The sequence below is a fragment of the Salvelinus fontinalis genome, chromosome 1, assembly GCF_029448725.1.
Source record: "Salvelinus fontinalis isolate EN_2023a chromosome 1, ASM2944872v1, whole genome shotgun sequence".
Taxonomy (NCBI): Eukaryota; Metazoa; Chordata; class Actinopteri; order Salmoniformes; family Salmonidae; genus Salvelinus; species Salvelinus fontinalis.
This window is the reverse complement of record NC_074665.1, coordinates 18,947,077-18,962,180: the sequence shown is the minus strand read 5'-3', so window position 1 is coordinate 18,962,180 and position 15,104 is coordinate 18,947,077. Positions and strand designations below refer to the sequence as shown.

At 44.4% G+C, this 15,104-nt stretch overlaps 1 protein-coding gene across 8 annotated transcripts in view; it reads right to left on the bottom strand.

Annotated features, from left to right (window-relative positions):
- Window positions 1-980: 980 nt before the first annotated feature.
- The window catches only part of LOC129830442 (probable E3 ubiquitin-protein ligase HECTD2), a 35,166-nt gene continuing 21,042 nt past the window's right edge, over window positions 981-15,104 (bottom strand). For all 8 annotated transcript variants that reach the window (XM_055893061.1, XM_055893291.1, XM_055893100.1 and 5 more), the window contains exons 16-21: window positions 12,087-12,161; window positions 11,874-11,961; window positions 11,624-11,730; window positions 2,919-3,034; window positions 2,566-2,709; window positions 981-2,396 (exon numbers count right to left, since the gene is read on the bottom strand). In XM_055893061.1, coding sequence (XP_055749036.1) covers window positions 2,276-2,396; window positions 2,566-2,709; window positions 2,919-3,034; window positions 11,624-11,730; window positions 11,874-11,961; window positions 12,087-12,161 — 651 coding nt within the window. In that variant the 3' untranslated portion in view covers window positions 981-2,275. The remainder of the gene's footprint in view (window positions 2,397-2,565; window positions 2,710-2,918; window positions 3,035-11,623; window positions 11,731-11,873; window positions 11,962-12,086; window positions 12,162-15,104) is intronic.

Genomic DNA, 15,104 nt, shown 5'->3' with positions numbered 1-15,104 from the left:
CTACAAGAGAGCAACCCAGATTTAAATGGAAGGCTAGTAGTCATTTTATTTCTGCTGGGGGATCCCTCCTGTGATTGGGCGACTGGTCATATTTTCACAAGCTTGGCTACTGCTTAATTAACACTTTCCCCATTTAAAGCATTAGCTCATCACGTCAACTATGCTAAAAGGCTTCTCCGGAAGGACATAGTGCACATGTTTAAAATCAGCAACAGGCCACATGATTAGTAGGTTTTCTAGAATGCAGGATAACTTACAGTGCATTCAGAAAGAATTCAGACCCCTTGACTTTTTCCACATTTTGTTACGTTACAGCCTTATTCTGAAATGGATAAAATAATTCAATCTACACTCAATACCCCATAATGACAAAGCAAAAACAGTTTTTTGTAAATTTTTGCAAATGTATTTCAAATAAAAAAATGAAATATCACATTTACATAAGTATTCAGACCCTTTCATATGTTTTCTAGAGTACAGGATAACTTAACCACGGGAGGTTGGTGGCACCTTAATTGGGGAGGATGGGCTCGTGGTAATGGCTGGAGAGGATGGTTTCCATGTGTTTGATGCCATTCCATGCGCTCCATTCCAGCCATTATTGTGAGCCATCCTCCCCTCAGCAGCCTCCACTGAACTTAACTGTGACTAAATCCCCATGTCCAACATATACATTCAATGATGAGATGTAAATAGTTATCTATGCAGTATACTTTAAATAACTTCCATTCCATCACAGTTGGTGGTATGCATTGCAACTTCACTTCCTCACTGTTGGGGAGAACTATAAACAGTTGACCTGGGCTCATAAATCAACCCAACAGATTGCTCCTGTTAGAGAAGCACAGGCAGTCTATCTTTAGTGTAAGTGTCCATTACCTGAGGAGAAAGAGTGATGAGGGAGGACTCAATGTAAGGCAAGATCGTCTAAGCCTGGTAACCTTTGGTTAATTGGACACCACATGCAACAGGACAACGGATCTGTTTCAACAAAGACCTTATTTTTATTATCAAGATCATTTTAGAAGAATCATACAGTCCATGAAATATGGACATCCTGAGCGAGCTAACTACCACACAAGTGTCACCACTTTACAAAAGGATCCCTATACAACAGTATTAAATCACATGACATAGTTCCCGATACTGTACATTTCATGAATTCGTCTCATCGTTTTAACCTGCAGGTGTGTGAGGTCCACCGAACTCATACTTGCCTTGATATCAATCGTGATCTCATTGGTGTTTTGTAACTATTTCATACCTCTCCATACAATATGCCAACTGTACCAAGAGATGTAATCTGTACAGAGAGGCATCACCGACGATGTGGGAGTAAGCAAACGAGGTACACAGTAAGTTCCCACATCAATAATAGCCATATACCAGCACAACTACTGTATTTATTTATTTATTTAACTAGACAAGTCAGTTAAGAACAAATTCTTATTTACAATGACGGCCTAGGAACAGTGGGTTAACTGCCTTGTTCAGGGGCAGAACGACAGATTGTTACCTTGTCAGCTCGGGGATTCAATCTAGCAACCTTTCGGTTACTGGACCAACACTCTAACCACTAGGCTACCTGCCGCCCCAACATGATAAACCTTACCGAAGCTTAATTCCCTTTCATGCTCTACATGAAAACATCCAGAAAGGGTCGTCTAAAAACTCTGCTCACGAACAACATAACAGAAACGTCTTCCAAATGTTTCAAAACTTCTGAGACCTCTGAAAACAAAATATATTAGTATAAATACCAACAAGATAATATCTGTGTTCATAATTTACCATCAGACTCGGAATGATTTAAATCTTAGGCCTGAAAAGGCTTTTGTCAATGAGAGGCGGGAAAGAACTCTGTTCAGGAGGAGAGATGGGCTCTGTCACTTTAAGAGCTGACACCACAGTACTGGCAGACTGTTTGTTTAACTGTTTTATCACAGATCAACCCAGCCCTGCTCTGACCTACATTCAACCTCTGACTTTAATAAACAACTCCATTGTTTAATGGACTGGGCAGAACATTTTCCATGTCCATTTTGATATCCAAAAGGCAAAGGTATTTATAGCAGAAACGGGAGAGCTTTGAAGGCTATACTTGTAATGTAACTTTCACTCAATATTCTACAGAAACAGATTTGTTAAGTATATTATTAAGAAATACTGAAGCTGAGAGATTACTGGTAGCATGTCTGAACATGTTCAAATATACACACCCTACTGACCACGATCCAAAGATAAATGGCAGTTTAACCATTGTCGTTATCTGAGTTTACTCCAGTCCAAATCCCTCCGCATTTGAAATGGCAATAGTTAACTTCTGCTTCAGTTCTTTTTTGTTTTTGTATGGTGGCAGGCAGATCTGGTTGAAACATGTGTGAGATATAGGCAACCTGGAAGGAAGAAAGGGTCAACGATAAATTCACGTTTGTTCACAGTTGCTGTTCTGTATAAATCAAATGTGACAATGCCAACTGAATAAAGGAGGTCTGCTTTTAGTACTTTCAAACATGTTTACAATGAATAAGAAAGAAAACAGTGAGGACATCTGCAGTATCTCACCAGTCGGTGGAGGCATCAATCTTGGAGATCTTGAAGTTGAGGTCGGCCATTCCTCCCACGGGGACGCGGTCACTTCCTGTTGAGAAGTGGAGCAGCCTCTTCTGGAACTTCAGAGGGAATCCCAGCACCACGTCCCAGAACGCCCTGACCACGTAGACGGAGTAACACATTAGATTATTTACTTTAAGGTTAGGGTTAGGCACAATCATTAGGACCTACTTTAATTAGATGCACCATCTGGGATATTTCCTGCTGTTCAATGGTCATTTAGAAACTCAGGATTGTGGCTTTAATATCTATGAGACATCAGGCCTTTTTACACAATGACTGATATGATGATGGGTTTATAGTACCTGATGGTGGGGTCAGTCTTGCTGTAGCCCTCGTACTGGGCTGCCTTCTGCAGAGAGCTCATGTCCAGGTTGGGACTGCCACACACCAGGATCTCCACCTCCTCGGGCCTCAGTAACTACAACGAGAGGGACAAGACACAGAGTCACTATCGCAATAGTCTGACAAGTAAAACTGCAGGATATGAAACTACAGGACACAATGGGATTCCAGTGAAACTGCAGGATTTCACAAGACAACCAGTGCTAGTACCATGGGAGTTTGTCCATTAAAACCTGACTACTGCATGACACAAGACAAGGAGTTACTACCATGTTGGTCTGAATCATGAATCCCTGTTTATTGACCCAATATTGCACTAAAATTTGCACTTAAACAGAGCAGTGCATGACTATGGTAGTGTCATGCATGGATTGTTGTGTCACACACTGTCTAAAGTATTAATCAGACACATTATGCAAGCATTATCAAGTTGCAAACTTGATACATTTGGCCTCATTTTGCACACCCTAATAGACATAGTTGCATATTTTCTCTGTATTACTCTGTCCTTGACCACTTTTCAGTCCCATGCACTCTTCCCAGCTAGCACATTTGGTTCCTTGGATGTTGTGGGAATGTACGTTTTTGGTTTTCCTTTGGTTCTGGGAACGAAGCCATAAGTGTCCTGACCGGTAAAGCTGAGGTTCTGAGAACCTTTACTATGGTTCCCTGGATGTTTTCCTGAGAGGTTTTACTTAAGTAAAGAAATAACATTCTGAGAACATGTTTCAATAACACTGCTAGCTAGCATGAACTGTTTTGAACTCTAAGCACAGATAGAAATTAATCAATATTAATCATGCAAACACATTTTTTTTTTTATTGAGGCATGTGAGATTAGAACCTACGATCTTCTGTTTACTAATCATGGAATAGTCCACTGCACCACCTGGATGGTGCTAGAATACCAAGTTTTTTTTTACTCATACAAAGCTATTCATTTTAGTCTATTCAAACAGACCCCATTTTAAAGGAAACAATCACTAATTAAGATCAGGTGTGGCCAATTAGTGGGCGTGGCCAACACACCTGAACACACTTAACATTGCTCTGCTTTCTTGATATCTCAGTCAACCAGACAGGTCCTACAGGCCCTAGTTTTGTGGCACCTGGAATACTGTCCAGTTGTGTGGTCAGGTGTGGCAAAGAAGCACATAGGCAAATTGCAGTTGGTCCAAAACAGAGCAGCACGCATTCCACTTAGATGTACACAGACGGCAAATATCAATGACATGCACATCAATCTCTCCTGGCTCAAAGTTGACGAGAGATTGACTGTATCACTATTGGTCTTTGTGCGAAATGTTGATGTGTAGAAGGTACCGAACTGTCTGTTCAAGCAGTTGGCACACATTTCGGAGTTCATCAGTACCACACGAGACATGCAACCAGAGGTCTCTTCACAATCCCCAGGTCCAGAACAGAGGCTGGGAAATAGACAGTATTAAATAGAGCAATGGCTAAATGAAACTCTCTGCCACCACAGGTAACTCAAACTAGCAATAAAAACAGATAAAAAAACATATAAAAGAACACCTTAAAACACGACGGGGACTGTGATGAGACACAGACACTTTTTATGCATTTTGTATTGTATTATGCATTGTATTATGTATGTGATACGTGGTTGGGATACGACAGTGACATGTGGTTGTTTCGCCTGTCTATCTTAAGATGAATGCATTAGCTGAGGGTCGCTCTGGATGGGAAATTCTGCTGAATGGCTAAATTGTAATGTAAATGTAGTGCTATGTATATTTATGTATATTATGTACTTTATTTGTTGTGTTGTTTCCTGTTTGAATCCCAGGAACAGTAGCCGCTGCCTCGAATCCGAATAAATACTAAAAGATAGAGGATAGCGAGAGTTTTGTTGACGCTGAGAATGGAATGTGTATGTTTTTAAATAATATTCTTAGAACTTTCTTTGAACATAACTAATGTTTTCTTGTTTTTTTTTTTATGGAAAGGTTTCTTAATGTTCAGAGAACATTAATTAAAATAGAACCTGCAGAAAACGTTATGCTGAAGTACTGAAATTCCGACAGAAAAATATTGTTTCTTAATGTTCTCTGAACGTTCTGAGAACATGACTTTAAATAGAACCATGAGGAAACCTGTAGAAAACGTAGTACTAAAATTCCCACCGAAGAAGCATATGGTTCTCAGAATGTTATGTGCTCGCTGGGTATCCTGCACCATTCCCAGAACATTGTGGCAAGGTTATATGCCAAATAACCATAGGACAACAACGCTCTCACCAAGCGCAAAGAAACATATGGTTCTCAGAAAGTTGTGTGCTAGCTGTGTTATCACATCATGACTCCACTTTATCCAAACACACCCAGACAGCAGTGTCAGGCAGTGCACGCTCTGCAAGACTGCCTCACAGCAGCACAGTTTCACCTTGTTCATGAAGTGCAAACATAAATGCAACCCGATGACTAGCTAGAGCAAGCCAAGCCAATGGCCAGATCCAGCTGAGGTATAGAGTTACTGAAGAATCTGGGACAGACCAAACTGTGGTCTGCCACACTCCCTTTCTCCTCTCTCCCCCATCTTCCCTCTCTCCCCTCACCCCACTAGACAGCCAATGAGTTATTGCTGTCACAGCAGTGTTGCATAATTAATGCAAGCGTAGACAACCATTGCGTAACTGTATCAAGGAGCTGGTTTGAAAGCCGATTGCATTCACTGGCGTCGGGCCATGTGGGGGCTAAAGCTGACTTTTCCTACATGTACAGTACATGTTTCCGTCCCACTTTCACTGACCAGCATGAAAATACATGTACAATATGAGCCTGTTCATATGAGCATGCACTGCCTTGGAAAGCTAAGAGGAAAAATCGCCTGAGAGAACTAATAGATTGTACTAACAGAACTAAAAATAGAAGCAGTACTGCATATATCTAACTAATGGCAAATTCTATGTTGGTGCTGGTGCAACAAGAGCATATTAAGTAGCAAGTCCTACCAAGATTGAAATAGGGATTTTTGTTTTAGTCTCAGTGCAAAAACAAAAAGCTCAGGGACATTTGTCATTTGAGTCCCCGTCAAGTTTAGTCATTGCGACAAATGACATAGTATTACTGATTCTGATATTGCACTGCATTGTATTCTGTTTAAAATTATATTCCTGTTATATTCTGATGGGTTCTGAGTTCTAAATTGAAAATATGAAGTATCCTTATTCATGTCACTGAGGGAGAGAGGGGAATTTAGACATTTTACATTCTGTGAGAATATGTTATTGTTGGACATCAGGGATCCTATGGGGAGGAGTCAGGTCAGATGAAGTAAGGAAGAACAGATATCACTAAGGTTCTATTAGCAATAGAGATGTATTGGCTGTTCAGATGTGTAAGAGACTCAGCATAGGAGAAAGGGTTAAATACCAGTACTTGTGTGAATATGTTTGTCATGCCCTGACCTTAGAGATCCTTTTTATGTCTCTATTTTGGTTGGTCAGGGCGTGAGTTGGGGTGGGCATTCTATGTTTTTGTTCTATGTTGTCTATTTCTATGTGTTTGGCCGGGTGTGGTTCTCAATCAGAGGCAGCTGTCTATCGTTGTCTCTGATTGAGAACCATACTTAGGTATCCTTTTCCCACCTGTGTTTTGTGGGTAGTTGTTTTCTGTTTTTGTGTCTGCACCAGACAGAACTGTTTCGCTTTCGTTCTCCTGTTTGTTGTTTTTGTTCGATTTGGTTTTTGGATTAAATTATGAACACTTTAAACACTGCACCTTGGTCCACTCTTCCTTCAGCCGACGAGAATCGTTATAATATTTTTGGTCTTATGCAGCTGTATGACCCAGCGGGTGAATAAACTTGGTTTGAGCTTTACTAAGCGTCCGTGAGTTTTTTACTCGGTTTATTTAAAACCCAACAATGCATATTAGATTCCTATTCAAAATGGATAGACTCAGCATGCATGCTAAAATTGCTGCACCAGGAAAATAATTAAATGAATGTTTAACTGTGGTTTGTGATCGGTTCAGCTGTGGCATAAATACCAACTCTGGCATTCAGTGACACGTACAGCAAACAGATAATTGAACAGTCAAATATTTGTTTTTGGAAGTGCAGCAGAGTCCTTGCCCAGACAGATACCAATGACCGCAATAAAACAATGAGGGGAATTTCCATCGCTGTCAGCTCATCTGAAAATTCACTACATACAGTTAATTGCAGTACTCCAGTCTGTTTTAATCTGTCACGCCCTGAACTTAGTTCCTTTTTTATGTCTCTATTTTGGTTTGGTCAGGGCGTGAGTTGGGGTGGGCATTCTATGTCTGGTGTTCTATGTTGTCGTGTGGCCGTGTGGTTCTCAATCAAAGGCAGCTGTCTATCGTTGTCTCTGATTGAGAACCATACTTAGGTAGCCTGTTCCCACCTGTGTTTGTGGGTAGTTGTTTTTTGTTTTGTGTATTGCACCTTGCAGAACTGTTCGTTTGTCGTTTTGTTGTTTTTTTGTTCTAGTATTCGTATTTATTAAAAGGATTATGAATACTTACCATGCTGCACCTTGGTCTTCTCCTTCTCCCGACGACGTTCGATACAGAACTACCCACCACCAAAGGACCAAGCAGCGTGTAATGGACTCCTGGACATGGGAGAAAATATTGCACGGCAAGGGACCCTGGGCACAGCCGGGAGAGTATCGCCGTCCGAAAGAGGAGCTGGAGGCAGCTAGAGCGGAGCGGCAACACTACGAGGAATTGGCTCGAGGTAACGTGCACGAGAGGTAGCCCCAGAATTTTTTGTAGGAGGGGGGGACACATGGGGAGATTGGCGGAGTCAGGTAGGAGACCTGAGCCAACTCCACGTGCTTACCGTGGCGAGAGAGTGACCGGGCAGGCACCGTGTTATGCCTTGAAGCACATGGTGTCCCCAGTGCGCACGCATAGCCCGGTGCGCTCCTCGAATTGGCCGGGCTAAAGTGGGCATCGAGCCAGGAGGGATGATGCCGGCTCAGCGCATCTGGTCTCCAGTGCGTCTCCTCGGCCCGGGTTATACGGCACCAGCCCTACGCACGGTGTCCCCGGTTCGCCAGCATAGCCCAGTGCGGCCTGTTCCAACTCTCCGCACTTGCCGGGCTACAGGGGGTATCCAGCCAGGACAGGTTGTGCAGGCTCGTTGCTCGAGACCTCCAGTGCGCCTCCACGGCCCAGTGCATCGGGTGCCTCGGACAAGGCCTCCTGCATGTCTCCCCAGCCTGGTGAGTTCTGTGCCTGTGCTAAGCCCTAACCCTCCTGCATGTCTCCCCAGCCTGGTGAGTCCTGTGCCTTCTCCCAGAGCCAGGCCTCCTGTGTGTCTCTCCACTCCAGTGATGATCCATGGCACGAAGCCTCCAGTGATGATCCATGGCACGAAGCCTCCAGTGGTGATCCATGGCACGAAGCCTCCAGTAATGATCTATGGCAAGAAGCCCACTGGTGATCCATGGCACGAAGCCTCCAGTGATGATCCATGGCACGAAGCATCCAGTGATGATCCATGGCACGAAGCCTCCAGTGATGATCGATGGCAAGAAGCCTCCAGTGGTGATCCATGACACGAAGCCTCCAGTGATGATCCATGGCAAGAAGCCTCCAGTGATGATCCATGGCACGAAGCCTCCAGTGATGATCCATGGCACGAAGCCTCCAGTGATGATCCATGGCACGAAGCCTCCAGTGATGATCCATGGCACGAAGCCTCCAGTGAGGATCCATGGCACGAAGCCTCCAGTGAGGAGTTATGGCACGAGGCCTCCAGCGACGCCCGTCAGTACGGAGCCTCTAGCGACGCCCTCTAATCCGGAGCCTCTAGCGACGCCCGCTAATCCGGTGCCTCCAGCGTCGCCCTCTAGTCCGGAGCCTCCAGCGACGCCCTCTAGTCCGGAGCCTCCAGCGACGCCCTCTAGTCCGGAGCCTCCAGCGACGCCCTCCTGTCCGGAGCCTCCAGAGTCGCCCTCCTGTCCGGAGCTGCCAGAGTCGCCCTCCTGTCCGGAGCTGCCAGAGTCGCCCTCCTGTCCGGAGCTGCCAGAGTCGCCCTCCTGTCCGGAGCTGCCAGAGTCGCCCTCCTGTCCGGAGCTGCCAGAGTCGCCCTCCTGTCCGGAGCTGCCAGAGTCGCCCTCCTGTCCGGAGCTGCCAGAGTCGCCCTCCTGTCCGGAGCTGCCAGAGTCGCCCTCCTGTCCGGAGCTGCCAGAGTCGCCCTCCTGTCCGGAGCTGCCAGTCGCCCTCCTGTCCGGGGCCTGCTGCGAGGGTCCCCAGTCCGGGGTCGGAGGCGAGGGTCCCCGCTCTAGAGGCGCCACCTAAGTGGGCCAAGCCAGAGGTGGAGCGGGGTCTCTGTCCCGCACCAGAGCCGCCACCGCGGTGAAATGCCAACCCAGACCCTCCCCTATACGTTCAGGTTTTGCGGCCGGAGTCCGCACCTTTGGGGGGGTGTACTGTCACGCCCTGACCCTAGTTCCTTTTTTATGTCTCTATTTTCGTTTGGTCAGGGCGTGAGTTGGGGTGGGCATTCTATGTCTGGTGTTCTATGTTGTCTATTTCTTTGTGTTTGGCCGTGTGTGGTTCTCAATCAGGCAGCTGTCTATCGTTGTCTCTGATTGAGAACCATACTTAGGTAGCCTGTTCCCACCTGTGTTTGTGGGTAGTTGTTTTTTGTTTTGTGTATTGCACCTTGCAGAACTGTTCGTTTGTCGTTTTGTTGTTTTTTTGTTCTAGTATTCGTATTTATTAAAAGGATTATGAATACTTACCACGCTGCACCTTGGTCTTCTCCTTCTCCCGACGACGTTCGTTACATAATCATGTCAATTTTTATTGATTCTAATTGATTGATTACTTGGTGTAGTCCAGGGGTACTCAAATACTATTTGAAAAGGTCCAGTCACACAAATGTCCTAGGTGGAAAAGGTCTGGATTGATATGGTAATTATTCAGTTAGTAACAAACTCCAACCCCAACACAAGCACTGTTCAAGACACAAACTGATTACACTGCTCTTATTGTTGGAGAGAAAATGTTGTAGTTTTAAAGATTATTTCCTGCTATTCTACACATTTTGTCATTTCTTAATGTGTTCATATGTTATCTGAGTGACTCAAACATTACAACAAAATCGTATTTTTTGTTGGGGACCCGTGGTCCGTACGGGTCTGGATACGGACCGTGGCCTGCCTATCAAAGACGGTTGGTGTGGTCCATCTTTCACTCATTGTTAGTTCCACAATATGCCGATCGGTTTCCGTCAGCAGGTCAGCAAGGAAACAGTTAATTAGCTAATGGGAAAGCAACTGATAACGACCAGAGAGAGCCAGATCCTCCCATGTCAAACCATGCAAATCTAACCATAAAGCTGGCCTGGTTCTGCATGAATACAGAAGCTTTGTGGTCTGTCTGATTTATATTCGTGGAAGGACGTCACTCTTGTCATTTATTGTGGTTCCCACGTACACTTTCTATAGGCCACTCATACGAGCCTCCCCCTTATGGCCCAAAGAGCCCTGGTTACAGGGTGGAGACAGAGCACACAAAAATCCCTGTTAGGATGCCTATGTCAAGAGAGGGGGAGGGGAGCTCTGTGAACACATTTAGCAGGCAGCGAGGAACAGTACACTCACTCACACACCTTCATGCACACACAGCCTAGCCTCAACTCCTCATTGCCTCTCTGTAAAATGTAAATGCAAAATGGACCTCACGTTTCTCCCTATGCTGCCTAATCAGGAACTTTCTACATGAGTTGAACACTATTGACACTTCAAACAGGACCAGCTGGCACTGAAATGCAGCACAACAAATTATGTCCTTTCACTTTCAGTGATACACACTAAAAAAGAATGGTTCTAAATAATACCAGATAGTGGTTCTTTGGCTTTTAACCCTAGCAGAACCCTTTTTTGAAGGTTCTATAAAGAACCATACTCATAAGGTTCTAAATGGAACCTGTAAGCTGTTATAAATAACTATTTCCTAAGGTTCTATAAAGAACCATTAAAAAAGTTATATACAGTATATAGCACAAAAAAAGTGTTCCGGTATGGTTGTAACCCTTTTTTGTCACACCCTGATCTGTTTCACCTGTCTTTGTGATTGTCTCCACCCCCCTCCAGGTGTCGCCCATCATCCCCTGTGTATTTATACCTGTGTTCTCTGGTTGTCTGTTGCCAGTTCGTTTTGTTTCTTCAAGCCTACCAGCGGTTTTCCCTCTGTTCCTGTCTCTCGATTGTTCCTGTTTTCTAGTTTTCCCGGTTTTGACCTTTTCTGCCTGCCCAGACCCTGCTTGCCATCCTGTACCTTTGCCCCACTTATCTGGATTACTGACCTCTGCCTACCCTGACTGCCGTCCTGTACCTTTGCCCCACCTATCTGGATTACTGACCCCTGCCTGCCCTTGACCTGTCTCACTAAACCCAGAAGCCAGCTGCACCAATGTGTCAGAGGAAACACTGTACAACTGGAAACCGTGTCAGCGTGCATGCACCCGGCCCGCCAACCCTCCCCTACCACAGACGACGCTGGGCCAATTGTGCGCCGCCTCATGGGTTTCTCGGTCGCGGCCGGCTGCAACACAGCCTGGGTTCGAACCCGAATCTGTAGTGACGTCTTTAGCACTGGGATGCAGTGCCTTAGACCACTGTGCCACTCGGGAAGCCCAGAAGTCTTGACATTCTTACCATCAAAGCGTCGGAGGCGCACACACTGTGGAAGCCATAGTAGAAGGTAGTAAACTGCCTGTAAATGGACTTATTCAGCAGGAAATCTACGTACAGCTGGACATACTCTGCAAAGACAAGAATAATCAAACAATCAACTATGAGAGAACAAACAACTGCCACATAGTCTGAAAGGCAGTGTACTGTTAGATATCCCAAGCTACTGAAGGACAGTGGTCTTTTCTTTGGCATCTGTCAACTTCTCACTTACCCTTCCTGTTTTGGTTGGTGACAGGAATCTTATCTCCTCCCGGTTTCAGATTGTAGGACTTGATCACACCTAGTTCTTCCTGCGACACCTAAAATTACATTCATTACATTAGTGGAGCGCTTCCCTTGTGCTGTCACAGTATGTATTATGTTAATGTCAAATTTATTAAGTTTGATAAGTGTTATTGTGTATAAGAATTTGTGTTTTCCCCACCTGAAAAGTAGTACAGAAGTCCTCCTCCACGTTGCCTTCGTAACTGAGAAGTTCTGCCAGCCCATGAGAAAGATCCTGAAACACGAGATCAAATCTTTAAGCATGGCTTTTTATATAGATTGCAACCAATCTTTATGAAGCATATATACCTTCTTCTTCTTCTAAATCTGTAAAGAGGGGAAAAAAAGCATCTTGCCATTTGAAAGTGGCACGGTGGAAACTTCTGCCTCATACAGCACAGAACACTATGTTCATACAATGTTTTATGGAGGAAAATCTGACTTCATTTCATTATTGATACTTCTAATGACTGACTTCTCTTTTGTGTGACATTGTAAGAAAAAAACAACAAGAGCACCATGTAAAGCCTTTGCCACTACACAATCTGGAACACATATTGAGGAAACAAAATAACCATTATATGGTGTATGCATGATACATGATTTGTTGTAGTTGATTTTATTAGGATCCACATTAGTGCCACAAAGAGGGACTTGGGAAAATGACAACTGGTCCAGAACAAGGCAGCACAGTTGGCTCTTAAATGTACAGGTAGAGCTAATATTAATCATTTGCATGTCAATCTCTCATGGCTCAAAGTAGAGGAGTGATCGACTTCATCACTACTTGTTTTTGTAAGAAGTTTTGACATGTTGAATGCACCGAGGTGTCTGTTTAAACTACTAGCACACAGCTCAGACACCCATGCATACCCCACAAGACATGCCACCAGAGGTCTCTTCACATGTCCAGAACAGACCATGGGACAGTACTATATAGAGCCATGACTACATGGAACTCTATTCCACATCAAGTAACATACGCAAGCAGTAGAATCAGATTTGAAAAACAGATAAAAATATACCTTATGGAACAGCGGGGACTGTGAAGAGACACAAACACAGGCACAGACACACGATAACACATGGATTTTGTATTGTAGATATGTGGTAGTAGAGTAGTGGCCTGAGGGCACACACTTAATGTGTTGTGAAATCTGTTGTGAATGTATTGTAATGTTTTTCAAATTGTATAACTACCTTAATTTTTCTGGACCCCAGGAAGAGTACATGAGAGTACAGCTAATGGGGATCCATAAAAAACACAAATCCAAATCCAAATTAGCCAATGCCAATGGCGACAGGTAGTCTTACTCGGGTCTGACACTTAACGACAATACATCTCGCAATTACACATACATTATATATATAAAAGTATTTGGACACCCCTTCAAATTAGTGGATTCGGCTATTTCAGCCACACCCGTTGGTGACAGGTTTATACATTTTTTTGCACACCGTCATGCAATCTCCATAGACAAACATTGTCAGTAGAATGGCCTGACTGAAGAGCTCAGTGACTTTCAACGTGGCACTGTCATAGGATGCCACCTTTCCAACAAGTCAGTTCATCAAATTTCTGCCCTGCTAGAGCTGCCCCGGTCAACTGTAAGTGCTCAGCCACGAAGTGGTAGGCCACACAAGCTAACAGAATGGGACCGCCAAGTGCTGAAGCGCATAAAAACTTTCTGTCTTCGGTTTCAACACCGAGTTTCAAACTGCCTATGGAAGCATCGTCAGCACAATAACTGTTCGTCGGAAGCTTCATGAAATGGGTTTCAATGGCAGACCTAAAATCACCATGTGCAGTGCCAAGCGTCGGTGTAAAGCTCGCAGGCATTGGACTCTGGAGCAGTGGAAACAAGTTCTCTGGAGTGATGAATCACGCATCACCATCTAGCAGTCCGACTGACAAATCTGGGTTTGGCGAATGCCAGGAGAACGATACCTGTCCGAATGCATAGTGCCAACTATAAAGTTTGGTGGAGGAGGCATAATGGTCTGAGGCTGTTTTTCATGGTTCGGGCTAGGCCCCTTAGTTCCATTGAAGGGAAATCTTTACACTACAGCATACAATGGCATTGTAGACGATTCTGTGCTTCCAACTTTGTGGCAACAGTTTGGGGAAGGTCCTTTCCTGTTTTAGCATGACAATGCCCCCACGCACAAAGCGAGGTCAATATAGAAATGGTTTGTCGGGATCGATGTGGAAGAACTGGACTGGCCTGCACAGCGTCCTGACCTCAACTCCATTCAACACCTTTGGGATGAATTGGAATGCAGACTGCGAGCCAGGCCTAATTGCCCAACACCAGTGCCCGACCTCACTAATGCTCTTGTCGCTGAATGGAAGCAAGTCCCTGTAGCAATGTTCCAACATCTATTGGAAAGCCTTCCCAGAAGAGTGGTTGCTGTTATAGCAGAAAAAGGGGGACCAACTCCATATTAATGCCCACGATTTTGGACTGAGATGTTCAACGAGCACGTGTCCACATACTTTTGGTCATGTAGTTTACATGTCAGTACATGCACACAAAAAGTAGGCGTTGTGTCGTGCGTGAGGTGTTGCTTTATTTGTTTTTTGAAACCAAGTTTGCTGTTCACTTGTGAAATATGATGGGAGTTCCAAGGCTCTGTATAATACTGTACATTTCCTTGAATTTGTTCTGGACTTTTGGGGAATGTGAAAAGACCCCTGGTGGCATGTCTGGTGGGGTAAGTGTGTGTGTAAGTGCTCTGTTTAAGTTGAATATGCAAACAATTTGGAACATTTAATGTTTCTTATTAAAAAAAATACAGACGCAGTCAGTCTTCCCTCAACTCTTAGCCAAGAGAGACTGGCATGCATAGTATTAATATTTGCCCTCTGATTACAATGAAGAGTAAGACATACCAGTCTGTTCTGGGCAAGCTGCAGCTTAACTACTGTAGCTCCTTCTTTGCAGCACTTGATCATATTTTTTTATTTTATTTAACTAGGCAAGTCAGATAAGAACAAATTCTTATTTACAATGACAGCCTAGGAACAGTGGGTAAACTGCGTTGTTCAGAGGCAGGACAACATCGTTTTACCTTGTGGGCTCGGGGATTCAATCCAGCAACACTTTCTGTTACTGGCCTAATTCTCTAACCACTAGGCTACCTGCCACCCCATATGACTGGACAATAGCAAGATAAG